At 44.1% G+C, this 23,422-nt stretch overlaps 1 protein-coding gene across 1 annotated transcript in view; it reads right to left on the bottom strand.

Annotated features, from left to right (window-relative positions):
- Positions 1–353: 353 nt before the first annotated feature.
- The window catches only part of LOC139543416 (polysialoglycoprotein-like), a 104,446-nt gene continuing 81,377 nt past the window's right edge, over positions 354–23,422 (bottom strand). Inside the window, exons 3-4 of the mRNA XM_071349525.1 lie at positions 5,863–7,594; positions 354–385 (exon numbers count right to left, since the gene is read on the bottom strand). Of these exons, the coding sequence (XP_071205626.1) occupies positions 354–385; positions 5,863–7,594 (1,764 nt within the window). The remainder of the gene's footprint in view (positions 386–5,862; positions 7,595–23,422) is intronic.

Below are 23,422 nucleotides of genomic sequence, written 5' to 3'. Positions count from 1 at the left end.
TGTATTTGACTATGCCAGAAATAGTTTATCGATGGGTACATAAAATCTTTCCTTTTTTTGTTTATCTTGATCTAAAAGGTCACAGTATGGAAGGAATACAAGGACAGCAAAAAAGAATAGGTCTCTTTGTTCAGTGGAGAAAATGTTTCTCTCGTGAAGATTTATGATGTTCCGGGGGGGGGGGGGGGGACGCCTCGCTTTCTGGAATAGGGAACATGTTTAAGGATGAAGACTTATTACATGGTTTTGATGTTCTCTCAATACCAATGTCTTGACACATGGGCCACAATGATTTAGCAACACGTGTGAGGAGAAGAAACAGAATTTAGCAATGCAGCTCGTCCTCGTATTTATTAAGCGCCAGGGCAGTCTGGGTTCACATCGCCTGGCAACAGAAAACAGACTCAGAGGAGCTCATGTAAATTACATTATACCAAGTGCAGCAGAGAATTGGCTTTTGTGCTCGGTAGCGAGGCTACTTTGAATTTCTGAATGTTTCAAACACAACGGAATCCTGTCCTATCCTCAGTCCGTCAGTGAGTTTTTCTGGTCTGTTTGCCCATGCGACAGCCAAGAAATCTATGACGGATATACCCTCATTTCTTCTGCTGGCTCCTTGGCCAGGCTTGGAGAGAAATCCCTAAACCTTGGTATGTTTGAATGTTCCAGGCATTTCCGGGCAGTATCAGAGGGAATGCCAAAACGTAATCATTTTTAGGACTCCCAGTTCACAGCCGGGATGGAATGTGTATGTTTGATAGAATAATAATCGAATGGATATTGATTTTGTTTTGCAAGCCCTGATTCAGTACTTGTGTTTTGTTTATCTGGTCCTGAAAAATGACCCGATAGTTGCTCAATTCAGCAACTGCATTTGATGAAAAGCATGTTTACTCTGTGAGTCCCACCAGCTGGCCTCCTTACACAACGTTTCTTTTATGAAAACTCAATGTATGGTTTCCTAGGCTGCGGTGAGTGGTTGCATCGACTGGTTGCATTACTTGATTTGGTAACATAAAGGCTGGCTTATGTAAAACCTCTGGGTCCAGCGAGGCCTCAGCTCTCCTCAGTGCTCTCTCACCCTCCCTCCCTCTCCCTCCCTCTCCCTCCCTCTTTCTCTTTCTCTCTATCACTCTCCCTCCTTCTCTTTCTCTCTCCCTCCCTCTCGTTCTCTCTCCCTCCCCCTCGTTCTCTCTCCCTCCCTCCCTCTCTTTCTCTCCCTCCCTCCCTCTCTTTCTCTCTCTCCCTCCCTCTCTTTCTCTCTCTCTCTATCTCCCTCCCTCTCTTTCGCTCTCTCACTCTCCCCCCTCTCTTTCTCTCTATCACTCTCTCACTCACTCACTCTCCCTCCCTCTCTATCTCACTCTCCCTCCCTCTCTTTCTCTCTCTCCCTCCCTCTCTTTCACTCTCTCTCTCTCCCTCCTTCTCTTTCACTCTCACTCTCCTTCCCTCTCTTTTTCTCTCCCCCTCCCTCTTTCTCTCTCCCTCCCTCTTTCTCTCTCCTTCCCTCTCTCACTCTCCCTCCCTCCCTCTCTCTCCCTCCCAATCTTTCTCTCATTCACACTCCCTCCCTCTCTTTCTCTCCCTCACTCTCCCTCACTCTCTTTCTCTCTCTCTCCCTCTCTTTCTCTCTTTCTCTCTCTATCCCAACTGATTAATTGTCATGCTGCAGATTATTTAGAGGCGCATGCTGGTCAAAGTTGTTTATGTGAATTCCAAGTTGCCACAATATGTTTCTGGAGCTCCACCATGGCATCACTGGAAAATAAGGATAATTCTTGACAGTCATTCACGGAACGGCTGATGTACAAAGGGCTTCATAAATACATTTGATTGATTGATTGTAATTTTGTGGCATTGTCTGGATTAAATCAATGTTTTATTTGTTTGTTTTTGGATCAAATTAAACCGAGTACAGTCGTGGCCAAAAATGTTGAGAATGACACAGATATTAATTTTCACAAAGTCTGCTGCCTCAGTTTGTATGATGGCAATTTGCATATAATCCAGAATGTTATGTAGAGTGATCAGATGAATTGCAAATCATTGCAAAGTCCTTCTTTGTCATGCAAATGAACTGACTCCCCCAAAAAACATTTCCACTGCATTTCAGCCCTGCCACAAAAGGACCAGCTAACATCATGTCAGTGATTCTCTCGTTAACACAGGTGTGAGTGTTGACAAGGACAAGGCTGGAGATCACTCTGTCATGCTGATTGAGTTCGAATAACAGACTGGAAGCTTCAAAAGGAGGGTGGTGCTTGGAATCATTGTTCTTCCTCTGTCATCCATGGTTACCTGCAAAGAAACACGTGCTGTCATCATTGCTTTGCACAAAAAGGGCTTCACAGGCAAGGATATTGCTGCCAGTAAGATTGCACCTAAATCAACCATTTATCGGATCATCAAGAACTTCAAGGAGAGCGGTTCAATTGCTGTGAAGAAGGCTTCAGGGTGCCCAAGAAAGTCCAGCAAAGGCCAGGACCATCTCCTAAAGTTGATTCAGCTGTGGGATCGGGGCACCACCAGTACAGAGCTTGCTCAGGAATGGCAGCAGGCAGGTGTGAGTGCATCTGCACGCACAGTGAGGCGAAGACTTTTGGAGGATGGCCTGGTGTCAAGAAGGGCAGCAAAGAAGCCCCTTCTCTCCAGGAAAAACATAAGGGGCAGACTAATATTCTGCAAAAGGTACAGGGATTGGACTGCTGAGGACTGGGGTAAAGTCATTTTCTCTGATGAATCCCCTTTCCGATTGTTTGGGGCATCCGGAGAAAAGCTTGTCCGGAGAAGACAAGGTGAGTGCTACCATCAGTCCTGTGTCATGCCAACAGTAAAGCATCCTGAGACCATTTATGTGTGGGGTTGCTTCTCAGCGAAGGGAGTGGGCTCACTCCCAATTTTGCCTAAGAACACAGCCATGAATAAAGAATGGTACCAACACATCCTCCGAGAGCAACTTCTCCCAACCATTCAGGAACAGTTTGGTGACGAACAATGCCTTTTCCAGCATGATGGAACACCTTGCCATAAGGCAAAAGTGATAACTAAGTGACTCGGGGAACAAAACATCGATATTTTGGGTCCATGGCCAGGAAACTCCCCAGACCTTAATCCCATTGAGAACTTGTGGTCAATCCTCAAGAGGCGGGTGGACAAACAAAACCCCACAAATTCTGACAGACTCCAAGCGTTGATTCGTTGATTATGCAAGAATGGGCTGCCATCAGTCAGGATGTGGCCCAGAAGTTAATTGACAGCATGCCAGGGCGGATGGCATAGGTCTTGAAAAAGAAGGGTCAACACTGCAAATATTGACTCTTTGCATCAACTTCATGTAATTGTCAATAAAAGCCTTTGACACGTATGAAATGCTTGTAATTATACTTCAGTATTTCATAGTAACATCTGACAAAAATATCTAAAGACACTGAAGCAGCAAACTTTGTGAAAATTAATATTTGTGTCATTCTCAAAACTTTTGGCCACAACTGTATATTCATTTGGATGTCGGTACGGAGAATGAGGAGAGAGGAAGTGGCATGTCCAAGGAGTGTTGCAGTTCTTGACACACTCTAACCGGTGCGCCTGGTACCTACTACCATACCCCATTCAAAGGAACTTAAATATTTGATCTTGCCCATCCACCCTCTGAATGGCACACATACTGTATACAATCCACGTCTCTATTGTCTCAAGGGTTAAACATTGTTCTTTAACCCGTCTCCTCCCCTTCATCTACACTAATTGAAATGGATTTAGCCGGTGACATCAATAAGGGATCATAGCTTTCACCTGGATACACCTGGTCAGTCTATGTCATATCCATTGTTTAGCCTGAATGGAATATTGGTATGTTGTATATTTAACATATACATTCAACATCAGAAATCTATCCTCATGCTATAATGTTTGCCTTTTGTGAACTAACACTTGCGCTTGACTTTTGTCTCCCTTACTAGCTCTGACTTGGCTGATAGCTACTTTATTGAGGAGAAATGTACTTACTATGACTGTGATATGTGGTTGTCCCACCTAGCTATCTTTGATGAATGCACTAACTGTAAGTCACTCTGGATAAGAGCATCTGCTAAATGACTAAAATGTCAAATGTAAATGTAAAATGTTAGGCCTTGTCCCAAGTGGCACCCTATTCCCTATATAGTGCACTTTGTTCTTTATTAAAAAAGTATTGATTTGTCACATTTGACTGTGTAAAACCTCGCAGTGCTACTTTTTTCTCTGCGAGAGGTGGATATATCTTGTTTTGCAACAAAATGTTATTGTCTCTCTGAAATGTAACCATCTAGTGATATGTTTCAAACAAATACATGTCTGTCATTGAACAACCCCATGTCATGATTAGATGGGGAGGGGGGGACACCAATCAGTTTCGTAAGTTCATTATTAAACATTAAAAGATCATTTACCAACATTTCAAAAAATGTGTATATAGCATTTTGGAATGAAACCCTTCATAAGACCTGTGACACCTTGTCAAAGCTTGTCAAAGGTGGTTTCCTCTCTCAGACTAACCCGCCACCTGCCTTCCTAGCTGTCTGTCTGCCTGGCTGTCTCTCTCTCTCTCGCTGTCTCATAAACACACACACACACACACACACCTACTCTCTCTCACACACCCTAACCTTCTCCCTCCCTCCCTGTCCTCTCATCTCATTCCTACTGTATGTTGAAATACAAAAACTATTGGCTATAATGATAGATGTAATCACATTGTCAAAACGGTCTTTCGGAATGATGTGCCTTAATCTTTGCTAGTAACATAAAATCGTTGTATTGTTTTCCAATGTCTGGCACACATCGCTTAGGGGTAACATTTCTGTTACAGTTTCACCTTGAGTACATAAGGTGTTCTTCCCAACACTAGAGGAGGTGAGAGAGTAAGGAGATGAGGCGCAGACTCTCAGTATGATAATCCAACCGTGTGCTCCTGTGGCAGGGAGATCAAAGGAAGGGCTCCCGAGTGGCGCAGCGGTCTAAGGCACTGCATCTCAGTGCTAGAGGCGTCACGACAGACACCCTGGTTCGAATCCAGTTTGTATCCCAACCAGAAGAGAATGGGCGTCACACAATTGGCCCAGCGTCATTCAGGTTAGGCTGGTGTAGGCTGTCATTGTAAATAAGAATTTGTTCTTAACTGACTTGCCTAGTTAAATATATGTCTTTTTTAAATATCCCCAGATTCATATTGTAGTAGATGGAGTCTAACCCAATGAACAGCTTTCAGCCTCAATACTGCAAGTGAGAAACCCATCGATTACACCACTAGAATTCTACTACTGCTGAAACTCAATATCCACTTTTCAAAATTTTCCACAAATGAACTGTTACAAACTACCCTAAAATACCTCTTTATGGAGGCATCACATATTGACTACCTGACTGAATAAATATATAAATAAAAATAGTACACACTGGTATGTACATACACACACACACACTGATGCATGTTGTCACGCTGGCATGAAGGATCGGGAGAAAAATTACGCCCAAAGGCACGGGGACGAAGACCAAACAAAAACGTAACAAAAACATAGGGTTGAAACCTAAACAAAAGAGCGAGGAGTACCTTGAATAAATAACACACGGGACGAGACCCGTAATCATCTGCGCAATCCACAAGGGCACGAAAGCCCAAAACACACAGCACAGGTACTCACACGCACCAACGGACATAGTAACAATAATCGACAGGACACTGGTAAACCAAGGGCACACTTATACAATTACTAATCACTGGGAATAGGGGCCAGGTGTGCGTAATGAAAGTTCCAGAGGAATCCGTGACAGTACCCCCCCCCCCCCCCCCCGACGCGCTGCACGTGTCAGTGCTACGACACCGGCCTTGAGGACGATCACAGGAACGAAGTGCGGGTCGATCAGGACCCGATGCAGCTGCCGAAGTTGCGTCGTCGTCAGACGGGCCAGTAGCAGTGGCGTCGGACTGATGGATTGTGGCAGCGTTGGAAGGGCCAGTAGCAGTGGCGTCGGACTGACGGGTTGTGGCAGCGTTGGAAGGGCCAGTAGCAGTGGCGTCGGACTGACGGGTTGCGTCGTCGTCAGACGGGCCAGTAGCAGTGGCTTCGGACTGACGGGTTGTGGCAGCGTAGGAAGGGCCAGTAGCAGTGGCGTCGGACTGATGGGTTGCGTCGTCGTCAGACGGGCCAGTAGCAGTGGCGTCGGACTGACGGGTTGCGTCGTCGTCAGACGGGCCAGTAGCAGTGGCGTCGGACTGATGGATTGCGTCGTCGTCAGACGGGCCAGTAGCAGTGGCTTCGGACTGACGGGTTGTGGCAGCGTTGGAAGGGCCAGTAGCAGTGGTGTCGGACTGATGGGTTGCGTCGTCGTCAGACGGGCCAGTAGCAGTGGCGTCGGACTGACGGGTTGTGGCAGCGTTGGAAGGGCCAGTAGCAGTGGCGTCGGACTGATGGGTTGCGTCGTCGTCAGACGGGCCAGTAGCAGTGGCGTCGGACTGACGGGTTGTGGCAGCGTTGGAAGGGCCAGTAGCAGTGGCGTCGGACTGATGGGTTGCGTCGTCGTCAGACGGGCCAGTAGCAGTGGCTTCGGACTGACGGGTTGTGGCAGCGTTGGAAGGGTCAGTAGCAGTGGCGTCGGACTGATGGGTTGCGTCGTCGTCAGACGGGCCAGTAGCAGTGGCTTCGGACTGACGGGTTGTGGCAGCGTTGGAAGGGTCAGTAGCAGTGGCGTCGGACTGATGGGTTGCGTCGTCGTCAGACGGGCCAGTAGCAGTGGCTTCGGACTGACGGGTTGTGGCAGCGTTGGAAGGGCCAGTAGCAGTGGCTTCGGACTGACGGGTTGTGGCAGCGTTGGAAGGGCCAGTAGCAGTGGCGTCGGATTGACGGGTTGTGGCAGCGTTGGAAGGGCCAGTAGCAGTGGCTTCGGACTGACGGGTTGTGGCAGCGTTGGAAGGGCCAGTAGCAGTGGCTTCGGACTGACGGGTTGTGGCAGCGTTGGTAGGGCCAGTAGCAGTGGCGTCGGACTGACGGGTTGTGGCAGCGTTGGAAGGGCCAGTATCAGTGGCGTCGGACTGATGTGTTGCGTCGTCGTCAGACGGGCCAGTAGCAGTGGCGTCGGACTGACGGGTTGTGGCAGTGTTGGAAGGGCCAGTAGCAGTGGCGTCGGACTGACGGGTTGTGGCAGCGTTGGAAGGGCCAGTAGCAGTGGCGTCGGACTGACGGGTTGTGGCAGCGTTGGAAGGGCCAGTAGCAGTGGCGTCGGACTGACGGGTTGTGGCAGCGTTGGAAGGGCCAGTAGCAGTGGCGTCGGACTGACGGGTTGTGGCAGCGTTGGAAGGGCCAGTAGCAGTGGCGTCGGACTGACGGGTTGTGGCAGCGTTGGAAGGGCCAGTAGCAGTGGCGTCGGACTGACGGGTTGTGGCAGCGTTGGAAGGGCCAGTAGCAGTGGCGTCGGACTGACGGGTTGTGGCAGCATTGGAAGGGCCAGTAGCAGTGACTTCGGACTGACGGGTTGTGGCAGCGTTGGAAGGGCCAGTAGCAGTGGCTTCGGACTGACGGGTTGTGGCAGCGTTGGAAGGGCCAGTAGCAGTGGCGTCGGACTGACGGGTTGTGGCAGCGTTGGAAGGGCCAGTTGTAGCTGCCGAAGTTGCGTCGTCTCACCGACCCGTTGTCGCGACGTCGGAAAGGCCCTGTTGCAGCTGCCGAAGTTGCGGTGGCGCCGGGCGGACCAGTCGCAGCGTCGTCGGACAATTACTAATCACTGGGAATAGTAGTCAGGTGTGCGTAATGAAGGTTCCGAATGGATCTGTGACACATGTATTAATAGTGTACATGCACACCAATGCATGTACAGCATGTAAGCATGCACACACACATGTACATACACATGTACACACATATACACACATACACACAAACATACACTTTGCCTTTGTTATCATAATGCACTACCCTTCTTTTTTTAATCTTGGCATTTTCTTTAATCTTGTTAAATTATTGTATTTGTTTATGTTTGTGCGCTGACAGCTTTTGTTATCCACTCTTATGTGGAGAAACAACACAAACGGTAACAATATTGGCTTACTGAGGAACAGACCTTGTCAGAAGTATAACCTCAAAGCTTGTTACTCTTCTGCTGATACTGTGTGTGTTCAGTCAAACATGTTCAATATAAGAGCAGTGCACTGGGTGATTCATTATTCTGCTACTGATAAGTAAGAGCCCTTTCCTTTCTCTATGAAGAATGCATGTCTATCTCCGAATGTTTATTCAATAATTGAAATATATGGTCTTGGAGAGGATACACTGGCCATTGTTCAGCTAAACAGTTCCACATGTTTAGAAGAACGGCAAAGGGGATTCATTGTTCTGCTGATGTATGACTTGTATTGCAGACGGCACAGGTCCTTGAACACTCATATGATGCTGGTGTTACTGACGTTTATTTGCTTTAGACTCATTTAACACTATAGCTGGAATTTAGGAGGCACTTATGTCTTACTACACCTGAAGTTCTCAAAGTTTCAGGTTTCTCTGTTAGTTACTTTGGATTTAAAATGTGCTTGTTGGAGGAAGGGACACTTTTATGGACAGGGTCATTTAATCTGCCTATTGATTCATTTGGGAACTGAACAAGCCTTCTTTGTTACATTTACTTCAATACACTGTGCAATAAACCGTTTATTTACCATAGATTATCAGTTACAGATGTACTTGATAAACAACTTATTTCTCAGATATGCACAAGACGTTGTTAAAAATGTTATGGAAGTATGCAATTTTCACATAATCCCAAGCATCTTGGGTAATAACAGTGTAAGTATCAGTGTAAGAGGGACATGAAAAATAGTTTTTCAATGCGGCCATTTTCTCTATCCAGTGATGTTAAATATTGTAGCCCACCAGTCTGCCTAATGGTGCTATAGCTGAACGCCATCTGTTCTTTCAGGCGCCTTGCCCACTCCCTCGCTCAGCCAAGCCTGGAATAAACAAGCCATGAAGCTCTTCAAAACGTTTTGGGGTATCATCTTGACTCATCTTCACAGACACATCTCCGATAAACACTGTCCTGTCTCATGAGTCCACTAACTGGCCTTGTTACCGAGACTGCACACTCACACAGATGATCAAAAACACTGGTTGTACATAATGCCTGGATCTGAACGATTAAATCATCCAACCTCACCATAAGGTTCTCTATAAGAGAGAAAAATACAATCCATATTGGCTTTTGATAGATTGATGGTCATTTTGTTTAATGTTCCTGACACATCACATTGGGACTGTAGGATCTAATGGAGAATGTTTCAATATGGAGGCTGACATCACCACAACACTGAGACTGTTGTTCGTTAGGGGACTGAGTTTGTCTGGATAATAACAGTCTGTCTCATCATGGAGCCTTGCCCCTCTCATTGTCCTCCCTCCCTGGAGCAGAGCAGACATAAAGGGGAGGCAAGAGGAGGCAGGACGCAGCAGCTGGGTCTGGTTTGGCTCTGGCTCGCTTCACTTTGGGTCTGAGTCTACGCTCAGGCATGGTTCCTCGGCAGGCTATGGGGTGAAACAGAGGTGGCAGGCGGCCAACCGCTCTGGGGGGGGTTCAAGTTTAGGCTCTGTGACCCCAAAATGATAAGGTGAGGGGTCGTAAAGAAGTCAGGAAGCCATTGTTTTTAGAAATTCCAATAATTTGGTTATTTAAGCTGACCGAGCTGTGCAGGCAGGGCCCCCCTTACTGCACTGAGAGGCCTGCACACCATCATCCTATTAACCACATCTGTGCTGGCCAGAAGTGAACCGCTACTGAGAGAGGGGGAGAAGTAGAGAGTAATGGGGGGGGGGGGGGGTATGAATGTGTGTGGGTAGTGCTATTCTGGGAGAAGGTATAGAGAATGAATGTGCAAGATAAAGCTCAGCCCTGAAACTGAAACCCCAGTTACACAACACACCCCAGGAAATCCAGTATTTGAGGCTCCATTAATGGCTGATGATAGTGATGTCATGACAACCAAGTTTTGCCTTTATTAAGATGTATTTTGCTGTTTTTTACACAAGGACAAACTAAAGTGTGCTGTTTTATTCTCCAATAGTTTGTTGCTATGTTTGACCTTGTAAACAAACTACTGCAGAGGGAGTACTTGTGTAAGTAGGGCGGTGTAAATGAAACCTGTAGAGTGAGCTTTAATATAACACCAGAGAAAGCTGCCTGTGTTGTTTCAGTTTACATTATGACGCTTTCCTGTTATTGATGAAGTGGTTCGGGGTATTTCTTTTAGGCGTAAAAGCACTCATGGGAATCCATTATCTCCACTAATGAGCCGTTTTAGAGGATTTAGCCTCTCCCTGACCACATGCTATTGGCCAGGAATGTGAGAAGGCATCTTCTTATAGTAACACGAGACTTATGTATTATCTGCTCTAAAGGCTGAAGGAATGTTTGGTGTACATTGGATGCCAGACATTCATTGACACTTTGCTTCATTTGAATCAGATTTCACATTTTAGTGTTCCCAGTGTTCCTATGGTTAAAATGTTATCTAATCTTTACACGACTACTTAATAAAAGTGAATAAAGCAATGATGAGACCCACTAACTCCACACTACCTTTCTCCCCATGCTCAACCCTATCTGTGTCTGCACAAACTTTGGGACACACCAACAGTCATTGTCTAATCAACATAATGATCTCTGTGTGATTTAACTTCGATGGCTCATCTTCCTCTGTTTGTTCTAGCAGAGGAGACAGACTCATTAGCACCATAAAATTGCAAAAATCTAAAAACCAAAACACAGAATAAAAGATGAGGTGTTTTTGAAAAACTACTGAGAGGAAACTCTCGCAAACATTTCAAATGGCTTCAAATCAAACGTGGAAATGAAATGAAAGGCAGATGTGATGCCATACCGTGGAACTAAAACAAACAATGTGCAAACACACATCTACAAAAGCTCCACAATTACACAATACATTATTTACCATTCATTTCTATTGGGCACAAAATAATCTGAAACACAACCAAAACAAACAGCAAATGCATCCAACATATTTGTAGAGTCACAAGCTTGATTTAGTCATTGTGTGCTTTGAATATGGGACCAAATACTTAACTTTCTATTACTTTAATACAATACACATAAGTGAATTTGTCCCAATACTTTTGGTCCCCTAAAGTGGTAGGACTATGTACAAAAAGTGCTGTAATTTCTAAACGGTTCACCCAATATGGATGAAAATACCCTCAACTGAATGTATCATTTCAAATTCAGTGCTGGAGTACAGAGCCAAAACAACAAAAAATGTGTCACTGTCCCAATACTTTTGGAACTCACTGTACATTCTAATCAATATGTGACGGCATGGGAGAGGGGGCAGGATGTCTGTCTCTCTAGCTCTCTCTCTCTCTCCTCGCACACTCATGTGTGAAGTGTGTAAGTGCTATGAACCAATATCATCCGTCACAGAAAAACACCCCTCTATTTTAGCCCACTGGAAAATTCAACAGAAAACATGTTATAAATCATACTCTATTTCATAGGAAATGTATGACACAATATACAGCACTACAACTAAAGTTCAATATCCTTGCAATTGTGCCTATTTAATTGCCATTTTGTAATGTAGAATTAAACTAACCTTCACAAACACTGTCACACACACACACGCACACACAGAAAGACGGAGACAGACACAGTCACATAGAGAGTTTACACACACACATACCATCACGTACATACTGTAGGGAGCGAGTTCACTTCATAGAGACCATGCTGCAGCGTTGCAGTTCCAGCTCTGTTGTGTTGTGTGACACTCCAGCTTCTGTTTATGCTGTTAACACACACGTACACCAGAGTTGACAGGGCATTTGATCTGTTTTGATACATTCTCGGGCCGTGCTCCGCTGGCACTATCGGAAATGACATTTTCTCACTTGAGGAAGATTATAAATATACAAAGAAACATGTTTTGTCTTCACAATACACATGTCAATTGTAAACGGCTCCATTGTCAGAACAAGACATTCCTTCATCTGACTTCACAGCATGACTGATGACAGCAGTGAGCAGCAAACTAGCTCGCGTTAGCATCTGAACCAACGTTGGCAGTAAGCAGATGTTCCTATTCCAGACAACTCAGAGGATCATCTCTTTATGCTAATTACCCACAATCCTCCTAAAGTGCTTTAATTGTAGCGGTACATCGGTGGATGCAGACAGACATCCAGGTTCTGTGGTGTTGCATGTTCTGATACCCTGCTTGTGAGTTCAAATCCTCAATGCTATTTGTTACACTGAGGGGGCAATGTCAGCCCCATCCTCACCATGTTGCACTACATTCAGGGTGGCAGGTAGCCTAGTGGTTAGAGCATTGGACTAGTAACCGAAAGGTTCCAAGATTGAATCCCCGAGCTGACAAGATCATTTAAAAAAAATCTGTCGTTCTGCCCCTGAACAAGTTAACCCACTGTTCCTAGGCCAGCATTGAAAATAAGAATTTGTTCTTAAAACCTGTCTAGGACAGGGGTTCCGCTAGCGGAACTCCGCCCACATTCCACTGAAAAGGCAGCGTGCGAAATTCAAAAAATATTTTGTAGAAATATTAAACTTTCACACATTAACAAGTCCAATACAGCAAATGAAAGATAAACATCTTGTGAATCCAGCCAACATGTCCGATTTTTAAAATGTTTTACAGCGAAAACACCACGTATATTTATGTTAACTCACCACCAAATACAAAAAAGCACAGACATTTCTTTCACAGCACAGGTAGCTTGCACAAAACCAACCAAACTAACCAAGAACCAACCAAACTAACCAAGAAACAACTTCATCAGATGACAGTCTTATAACATGTTATACAATAAATCTATGTTTTGTTCGAAAAATTTGCATATTTGAGGTATAAATCATAGTTTTACATTGCAGCTACCATCACAAATAGCACCGAAGCAGCCAGAGTAATTACAGAGACCAACGTGAAATACCTAAATACTCATCATAAAACATTTATGAAAAATACGTGGTGTACAGCAAATGAAAGACAAACATCTTGTGAATCCAGCCAATATTTCAGATTTTTTAAGTGTTTTACAGCGAAAACACAATATAGCATTATATTAGCTTACCACAATAGCCAAAAACACAACCCATTTATCAGCAGCAAAAGTTAGCGATCGTAAAAAAACAGCAAAAGATATATCATTTTTCACTAACCTTGATAAGCTTCATCAGATGACAGTCCTATAACATCAGGTTATACAATACACTTATGTTTTGTTCGAAAATGTGCATATTTAGAGCTGAAATCCGTGGTTATACATTGTGAAAACGTAGCAACTTTTTTCCAGAATCTCCGGATATATTTCTGACACTCACCTATTCTGACCAAATAACTCATAATAAACTTTACTAAAAAATACATGTTGTACAGCAAATGATAGATACACTAGTTCTTAATGCAATCGCCGTGTTAGAATTCTAAAAATAACTTTAGTACGACATACAGCTTACGTTATAGCGAGACAGCGCCCAAAATCTGGGCGGAAAATAATACTAAACATTTTCGACAGAAATACGAAATAACATCATAAATGGGTCCTACTTTTGCTGAGCTTCCATCAGAATCTTGTACAAGGGGTCCTTTGTCCAGAATAATCGTTGTTTGGATTTAGAATGTCCTCCTCGTCTGTTGAATTAGCAACCAAAACTAGCCAAGTGGCGCGAAGCTGTCCATCGTCACCAATCGCAGAGAACGGAACACGCCAAAACTCCCGAAAAACTTTCAATAATCTGATAAAACTATATTGAAAAAACATACTTTACGATGATATTATCACATTTATCAAATAAAATCAAAGCCGGAGATATTAGCCGTCTATAACGAAAGCTTTTCAGAAGCCAATGCTGATGTCCTTCCCGCGCCTTCCTGAACAAAGGAAATTGGGGTCATGTCATTCCAAGACCTCTCTTTTGACCTTAGATAAAGCTAGACACCCCATTTCACCGCTCACTGCCTATTGACATCTAGTGGAAGGCGTATGAAGTGCATGTATAGTCATAAATTTCAAGCAAATTAATAGGGAGGCCCTGGAACAGAGCCTCGATTTCAGATTTTTCACTTTCTGACAGGAAGTTTGCTGCAAAATGAGTTCTGTTTTACTCACAGATATAATTCAAACGGTTTTAGAAACTTGAGAGTGTTTTCTATCCAATAGTAATAATAATATGCATATTGTACGAGCAAGAATAGAGTACGAGGCTGTTTAAATTGGGCACAATTTTTTCCCAAAGTGAAAATAGCGCCCTCTATCCTCAACAGGTTTTAACTGACTTGCCTAGTCAAATAAAGGTAAAATAAATGTTAAAACAACATTTGGTGGGGGTACATAAACATTTAAAGAGGGGTGTTTGTCTGTGTGTGTTGCTGTGGTTGTTGGGGTCTCATGAGGTGAGGGTGGTTGAACTGAAATGACAAAATAACTGATCGCTGTAGAGGGAGGGTGTGTGTTGTATATTTTCGGGGGAGGTTGGCTGAAGAGCCAGCCACTGTTGTGCTGCTGTGTTCTTGTACCGCTGAGGACCCAGGGGAAGCGCTGTCTCTATGACATCTCTCTCCTTCTCTGATATCGTTCTCTCTCTCTTCCTCTATCTTGCTCTCCCTTCTCTTATTCTCTCTCTCTCTCTCCCTCGTTCTCTCTCTCCCTCTCCCCCCTTCTCAGTATCCTCTGTTCTTTGATCTGCTCCTCTGTTTGGCACCAGCTATTTGCCTCCTTCTGTGAGAAGATCCCTGCACACGTTGGAGAAATTACAGAATTAAAGCTGAAGAACAAACAAAGTAACAAAGCCCAAACAGCCTTGCAATCCATGAAATAGTTATTCATCTGAAAACCGAGATAAAACGATAAACAGCCAGCAAAACAGAAAAAAATGAAGATCACACAGAAATCTGTTCAAGACAATCAAACACTGAGACATTAAATCCATACTTTTAATCCAGTTGATGTAGCTATGTTTTAACAGAGCATCGCAATAGAGCTTGCATATATTCCTCTGGTTTAAATAATGTATTATGGTGCCATGTTTCTGCATGCCCTTTTCAACACACACACACACACACACACACACACACACACACACACACACACACACACACACACACACACACACACACACACACACACACACACACACACACACACACACACACACACACACACACACACACACACACACACACACACACACACACACACACACACACACACACACACACATGCGTACACACACTCAAGGAGGTGACATGACAGAGTGGGCAGTATAGAATACATCAGCACCTCAACCTAAGAGGAGAGGAGGGGAGGGGAACGGAGAAGGAGAGATTTGGCACCCATGTGATTTGTTAGCTCCTGGGGTGTATTTCTCCCTCTATCTATCCCTCACCCTCTCTGTTTTTTTACTATTCTCCTGAGCACTCAGCCCCTCACAGTGGCACCATGACAGGAAGTTTTTTTTCTTGGCAGCCTCTTTCCTCCCTCTCAGCAAAACAGGCTTCAGTCCTCTGCACTGGCCTGCTAGCACAAGCCTGTCTGAGGTCCCCCTCTCCCTCTCCCTCTGTCCCCCTTCTCACTCCCTCTCAATCTCCCTCTCAATCGGTCTCTCTTGTCGTCTTTTATACTTCCTCTTTGCTCAGTCTTTCCCTACCATTCAGCTTCTCTCTCATTCCATCTATCCGGATCTGTGTTCCTTACACCCATCATCACATCACAAGAATCACAACATGGTCACTTTCTGTGGGAGCGTTCTGCGCTTTGTCTTTTTTTGTTGCAAGTCACCAGATTCACAATGAACCTACTCTTTAATATCCCTTTTTCCTCCTCTTCCTCTGTCTCTCTCTCTCTCTCTCTCTCTGTGCCTGTAGTGGTGTGTTTGTCTGCTCTCTCCAACTGCAATGCTCCGTGCTGGAGTGAGCCGTTCAGAGAGGCTCCTCTCCTGTCTGACTCAGAGAATTGTCTGGGAGGGTGTTGAGAAAACAGCTAACTGCTGATGGATTAGGAGATTTGCGATGTAATCTTCCCATAGTGGAAGAGCCCCCAGTCATGGATATGCTGTCATCGCCATTATTAATAAAGATATAAGGGATTAAATCAGCTAAATGAGTGAAAGTTCTCTCCCATTTTACAAAGCAAGCGTTTGTCCAACATCGCCCCTCCCCTAAACCTGGGAAACACTATGCTATTATATGTTTTTCTTCCAAAAAGATGGATTGTTTTTACCTGACAGATCAAATCCAAGCTAGGTTGTAACAAGGGATGATAAAAGCCCACTGGGCAAAAAGTGGTTGAATCAACATTGTTTCCACATCATTTCAACAAAAACATTATATGTGATGAGGTTGAATCAACATGGAAAACTGATGGGATTTGAAAAAAGTAATCAACTTAACTTTTACTGCCTCAGAAACCCGGATCCGGGAGCACCCCCCACCCCCCACACACTGATTAGCATAGATAGCATAGCTTCAGAAGTAGATAGTAGCATCTAAATATCATTAAATCACAAGTCCAAGACACCAGATGAAAGATACAGATCTTGTGAATAAAGCCACCATTTCAGATTTTTAAAATGTTTTACAGGGAAGACAAAATATGTAAATCTATTAGCTAAACACGTTAGCAAAATACACCACTATTCTAACTCCATCAGTTTCTTACTCCTTCAGGTGCTATCACCAATTCGGCTCAACTAAGATATTGATAGCCAATAACCTATAAAAAAAACCATCAGATGACAGTCTGATAACATATTCATGGTATAGGATAGTTTTTGTTAGAAAAAAGTGCATATTTCAGGTAGAAATCACAATTTACAATTGCACCGACCATCACAAATCCACTAGAATTACTAGATAGAGCAACGTGTATGACCAATTTACTCATCATAAAACATTTCATAAAAATAGACAAAGCATAGCAATGGAAAGACCCAGTTCTTGTGATTTCAGACCATATTTCAGATTTTCTAAGCGTTTTTCAGCGAAAACACAATAAATCGATAAGTTAGCATACTACATGTTCCAACGTTACCAGAGCATCGATTCCAGCCAAAGAGCGCTATAACGTAACCACCGCCAAAAGATATTAATTTTTTCACTAACCTTCTCAGAATTCTTCCGATGACACTCCTGTAACATCATTTTACAACATACATATACAGTTTGTTCGAAAAGGTGCATATTTAGCCATACAAAACCGTGGTTACACAATGAAAATACTAGGAAATCAAGCCTCAATATGTCTGACGTCATCTATCAGAGTGATCTAGTTTAATTAAAAGCTAATCATATACTTGACTAAAAAATACAGGGTTGACAGGAATCGAAAGACAAATTAGTTCTTAATGCAACCGCTGATTTACATTTTTAAAATTATCCTTACTTTTCAATACAGGGTTGGCCAAGTGAAGCTATACCAAACAAAATGGCGATGTATGCGTTTAAAATATTTCGACAGAAACACGGTTTATCATATTAAATATTGCTTACTTTGAGCTGATCTTCCATCATATTCTTGGGCAATGTATCCTTTCTATGTTATAAACGTCTTTTGGTCGATAGATGTCCTCTGTCCTTCGAAATGTCCACTAACAACGACCGAGACCGCGAAACGTTCCCAAAGCTAGAAAGTGCACGACAAATAAATTCCTCAGAATCGCACTAAACGGATATAAATTGCTATAAAACGGTTAAAATTCACTACCTTATGATGTTTTTAACAACTATAACGACTGAAAACATGACCGGAGAAATACTGCTGGTTAGAAAACGATTTGGAACGATGCAGGTCCGATGGCCTTCACGCTTGAGGCGCACGTTGAGAAAGAGGGGTCTCTGTACATTTTTGTCATTTATAATGGCTGTGAACGTCCCATAGAGTTCATTGAAAACGTGATGACGTACAGACACCCAGAGGAAGACGTAGGTAGTGTCGGTTTCTTCATAGCATTCACTGTGGCCTTATAAACAGACCCCAGATCAGAGGTAAAAATTTCTGAAATCTGAACCCTGTCATGAAAAGTGCTGTAGAAATTGTTCTGTACCACTCAGAGACAAAATTTCAACTCCTATAGAAACTATAGACTGTTTTCTATCCAATAATAACAATAATATGCATATTGTACGATCAAGAATTGAGTACGAGGCAGTTTAATTTGGAAATGTAAAAAAAAAAATAATGCTAACAGCTCCCCCTATTGACAAAAGGTTAATCTTTATTTCACCCAACTTTTAACTTTAATCTAATGACATAGTGAAATGTTTTGTTGATTTCACGTTGAATTCTTGTTAGTTGACATCCAAATGTAAATCAAAACTAATCAAATCAAATCAAACTTTATTTGCCACATGCGCCGAATACAACAAGTGTAGACTTTACCATGAAATGCTTACTTACAAGCCCTTAACCAACAGTGCAGTTTAAGAAAAAAATATATATTTACCAAGTAGGCCAAAAGAAAAAGTAATAATAAAAAGTAACACAATAAGAATAACAATAACAAGGTTATATATGGGGGCACCGATACCGAGTCAGTGTGCAGGGGTACAGGCTAGTTGAGGTAATCTGTACATGTAGATGGGGTCGAAGTGACTATGCATAGGTAACAAACAAACAGCGAGTAGAAGCAGTGTACAAGAGGGGGGGGGGGGGGGGTTGGGTGTCTCAATGTAAATTGTCCAGTGCCGATTTTTATGAATTGTTCAGCAGTCTAATGGCTTGGGGGTATAAGCCTTATGATCCTAGACTTGGCGCTCCGGTCCCACTTGCCGTACGGTAGCAGAGAAAACAGTCTATAACTTCGGTGACTGGAGTCTCTGACAATTTTATGGGCTTTCCTCTGACACCGCCTATTATATAGGTCCTGGATGGCAGGAAACTTGGTCCCAGTGATGTACTGGGCCGTTCGCACAACCCTCTGTAGCGCCTTAGGTCAGATGCCGAGCAGTTGCCATACCAGGTGGTGATGCAACCGGTCAGGATGCTCTCGATGGTGCAGCTGTAGAACCTTTTAAGGATCTGGGGGCCCATGCCAAATCTTTTCAGTCTCCTGAGGGGGAAAAGGTTTTGTCGTGCCCTCTTCACGACTGTCTTGGTATGTTTGGACCATGATAGTTTGTTGGTGATGTGGACACCAAGGAACTTGAAACTCTCGACCCGCTCCATTACAGCCCCGTCGATGAGAATGGGGACCTGTTTGGCCCGCATTTTTCTGTAGTCCAAGATTTTGTCTTGCTCACATTGAGGGAGAGGTTGTTGTCCTGGCACCACACTGCCAGTTCTCTGACCTCCTCCCTATAGGCCGTTTCATCGTTGTCAGTGATCATGCCTACCACTGTTGTGTCATTAGCAAACTTAATGAAGGTGTTGGAGTCGTGTTTGGCCACGCAGTCATGGGTGAACAGGGAATACAGGAGGGGATTAAGAACACACCCCTGAGGGGCCCCAGTGTGAAGGAGCAGCATGGCAGACGTGTTGTTGCCTACTCTTACCACTCTTGCCAGTCAGGAAGTCCAGGATCCAGTTGCAGAGGGAGGTGTTTAGTCCCAGAGTCCTTAGCTTAGTGATGAGCTTCGTGGGCACTATGGTATTGAATGCTGAGCTGTAGTCGATAAACAGCATTCTCACATAGGTGTTCCTTTTGTCCAGGTGAGAAAGGGCGGTGTGGAGTGCGATTGAGATTGCATCATCTGTGGATCTGTTAGGGCGGTATGCGAATTGGAGTGGGTCTAGGGTATCCGGGAGGATGCTGTTGATGTGAGCCATGACCAGCCGTCCAAAGCACTTCATGGTTACCGACGTGAGTGCCACGGGGCGGTAATCATTTAGGCAAGTTACCTTTGCTTCCTTGGGCACAGGGAATATTTTGGTCTGCTTGAAACATGTAGGTATTACAGACTCGGTCAGGGAGAGGTTGAAAATGTCAGTGAAGACACTTGACAGTTGGTCCGTGCATGCTTTGAGTACACGTCCTGGTAATCCGTCTGGCCCAGCGGCTTTGTGAATATTGACCTGTTTAAAGGTTTTGTTCACATCGGCTACCGAGAGAGTTATCACACAGTCATCCAGAACAGTTGGTGCTCTCGTGCATGCTTCAGTGTTGCTTGCCTCGAAGCAAGCATAAAAGGCATTTAGCTCGTCTGGTAGGCTCGCCTCACTGGTCAGCTCGCGTATGGGTTTCCCTTTGTAGTCCATAATAGTTTTCATGCCCTGCCACATCCGACAAGGGTCAGAGCCGGTGTAGTAGGATTCAATCTTAATCCTGTATTGACGCTTTGCTTGTTTGATGGTTCGTCTGAGGGCATAGCGGGATTTCTTATAAGCGTCCGGATTAGTCTCCCGCTCCTTGAAAGCGGCAGGTCTAGCCTTTAGCTCAATGCGGATGTTGCCTGTAATCCATGGCTTTTGGTTGGGATATGTACGTACAGTCACTGTGGGGATGACGTCATCGATGCACTTATTGATGAAGCCGATGACTGAGGTGGTGTATTCCTCAATGCCATTGGATGAATCTCGGACAATATTCCAGTCTGTGCTAGCAAAACAGTCCTGTAGTGTAGCAACCGCGTCATCTGACCACTTCTGTATTGAGCGAGTCACTGGTGCGTCTTGCTTTAGTTTTTGCTTGTAAGCAGGAATCAGGAGGATAGAATTGTGGTAAGATTTGCCAAATGGAGGGCAGGGGAGAGCTTTGTATTCATCTCTGTGTGTGGAGTAAAGGTAGTCTAGGATTTCTTTTCCCTGATTGCACATGCTGGTAAAAATTTGGTAAAACTGATTTAAGTTTGCCTGCATTAAAGTCCCCGGCCACTAGGAGCGCCGCTTCTGGGTGAGCATTTTCTTCTTTGCTTATGGCCTTATAGAGTTGGTTGAGAGCGGTCTTAGTGCCAGCTTCGCTTTGTGGTGGTAAATAGACTACGAATATTACAGATGAGAACGCTCTTGTTAGATAGTGTGGTCGACAGCTTATCATAAGGTACTCTACCTCAGGCGAGCAATACCTCAAGACTTCTTTAATATTAGACATCGCGCACCAGCTGTTCTTACCAGAGGTAGCATCTCTGTTCTGCCGGTGCACGGAAAATCCCGCCAGCTCTATATTGTCCGTTTCTTTGTTCAGCCACGTCTCGGTGAAACATAACACATACAGTTTTTAATGTCCCGTTGGATAATATGTTCCGTTGGTAGGATAATCTTAATAGTAGGTCATAAATTTTATTTTCTAACGATTGCATGTTAGCAAGGAGAATGGAGGGCATTGGGAGTTTACTCGCTCGCCTCCGGCTTCTCAGAAGGATCCCTGATCTGCGTCCCCTTTTCTGGCGTCTTTTCTTCACGCAAAAGGCGTGGATCTGGGCCTGTTCCAGTGAAAGCAGGATATCCTTCTCGTCGGACTCGTTAAAGGAAATAGTTTCTCCCAGTCCGCTGTGAGTAATCGCTTTTCTGATGTCCAGAAGTTATTTTCGGTCATAAGAGACGGTAGCAGCAACATTACGTACACAATAAGTAAAAAAATAAGTTACACAAAACGCAAAAAAAATACAAAATTGCACAATTGGTTGGGAGAACGTAAAACGTCAGCCGTGATCTTCGGCGCCATCTTGATACTAGATGTTGAACTGCGTCTGTGCCCAGTGGGTGATATGTACTTTACGTAGACAGTAAAACCAGCAAATAGTTTGTAGTGATTATGTACACTACTTGACTTGAAGATTAAGACATTTAAAATAAACTTTGGTCTGGTTACATTATATATACAGTGGGGAGAACAAGTATTTGATACACTGCCGATTTTGCAGGTTTTCCTACTTACAAAGCATGTAGAGGTCTGTAATTTTTATCATAGGTACACTTCAACTGTGAGAGACGGAATCTAAAACAAAAATCCAGAAAATCACATTGTATGATTTTTAAATAATTAATTTGCATTTCATTGCATGACATAAGTATTTGATCACCTACCAACCAGTAAGAATTCCGGCTCTCACAGACCTGTTAGTTTTTCTTTAAGAAGCCCTCCTGTTCTCCACTCATTACCTGTATTAACTGCACCTGTTTGAACTCGTTACCTGTATAAAAGACACCTGTCCACACACAATCAAACAGATTCCAACCTCTCCACAATGGCCAAGACCAGAGAGCTGTGTAAGGACATCAGGGATAAAATTGTAGACCTGCACAAGGCTGGGATGGGCTACAGGACAATAGGCAAGCAGCTTGGTGAGAAGGAAACAACTGTTGGCGCAATTATTAGAAAATGGAAGAAGTTCAAGATGACGGTCAATCACCCTCGGTCTGGGGCTCCATGCAAGATTTCACCTCGTGGGGCATCAATGATCATGAGGAAGGTGAGGGATCAGCCCAGAACTACACGGCAGGACCTGGTCAATGACCTGAAGAGAGCTGGGACCACAGTCTCAAAGAAAACCATTAGTAACACACTACGCCGTCATGGATTAAAATCCTGCAGCGCACGCAAGGTCCCCCTGCTTAAGCCAGTGCATGTCCAGGCCTGTCTGAAGTTTGCCAATGACCATCTGGATGATCCAGAGGAGGAATGGGAGAAGGTCATGTGGTCTGATGAGACAAAAATAGAGCTTTTTGGTCTAACTCCACTCGCCGTGTTTGGAGGAAGAAGAAGTATGAGTACAACCCCAAGAACACCATCCCAACCGTGAAGCATGGAGGTGGAAACATCATTCTTTGGGGATGCTTTTCTGCAAAGGGGACAGGACGACTGCACCGTATTGAGGGGAGGATGGATGGGGCCATGTATCGCGAGATCTTGGCCAAAAACCTCCTTCCCTCAGTAAGAGCATTGAAGATGGGTCGTGGCTGGGTCTTCCAGCATGACAACGACACGAAGCACACAGCCATGGCAACTAAGGAGTGGCTCCGTAAGAAGCATCTCAAGGTCCTGGAGTGGCCTAGCCAGTCTCCAGACCTGAACCCAATAGAAAATCTTTGGAGGGAGCTGAAAGTCCGTATTGCCCAGCGACAGCCCCGAAACCTGAAGGATCTGGAGAAGATCTGTAGGGAGGAGTGGGCCAAAATCCCTGCTGCAGTGTGTGCAAACCTAGTCAAGAACTACAGGAAACGTATGATCTCTGTAATTGCAAACAAAGGTTTCTGTACCAAATATTAAGTTCTGCTTTTCTGATGTATCAAATACTTATGTCATGCAATAAAATGCAAATTAATTACTTAAAAATCATACAATGTGATTTTCTGGATTTTTGTTTTAGATTCCGTCTCTCATAGTTGAAGTGTACCTATGATAAAAATTACAGACCTCTACATGCTTTGTAAGTAGGAAAACCTGCAAAATCGGCAGTGTATCAAATACTTGTTCTCCCCACTGTATAGGTTAAAACATGTAT

Source organism: Salvelinus alpinus, chromosome 18 (assembly GCF_045679555.1).
Source record: "Salvelinus alpinus chromosome 18, SLU_Salpinus.1, whole genome shotgun sequence".
NCBI classification, from domain to species: domain Eukaryota; kingdom Metazoa; phylum Chordata; class Actinopteri; order Salmoniformes; family Salmonidae; genus Salvelinus; species Salvelinus alpinus.
The sequence above is the reverse complement of the archived record's forward strand: the minus strand, read 5'-3'. Positions and strand labels throughout refer to the sequence as shown.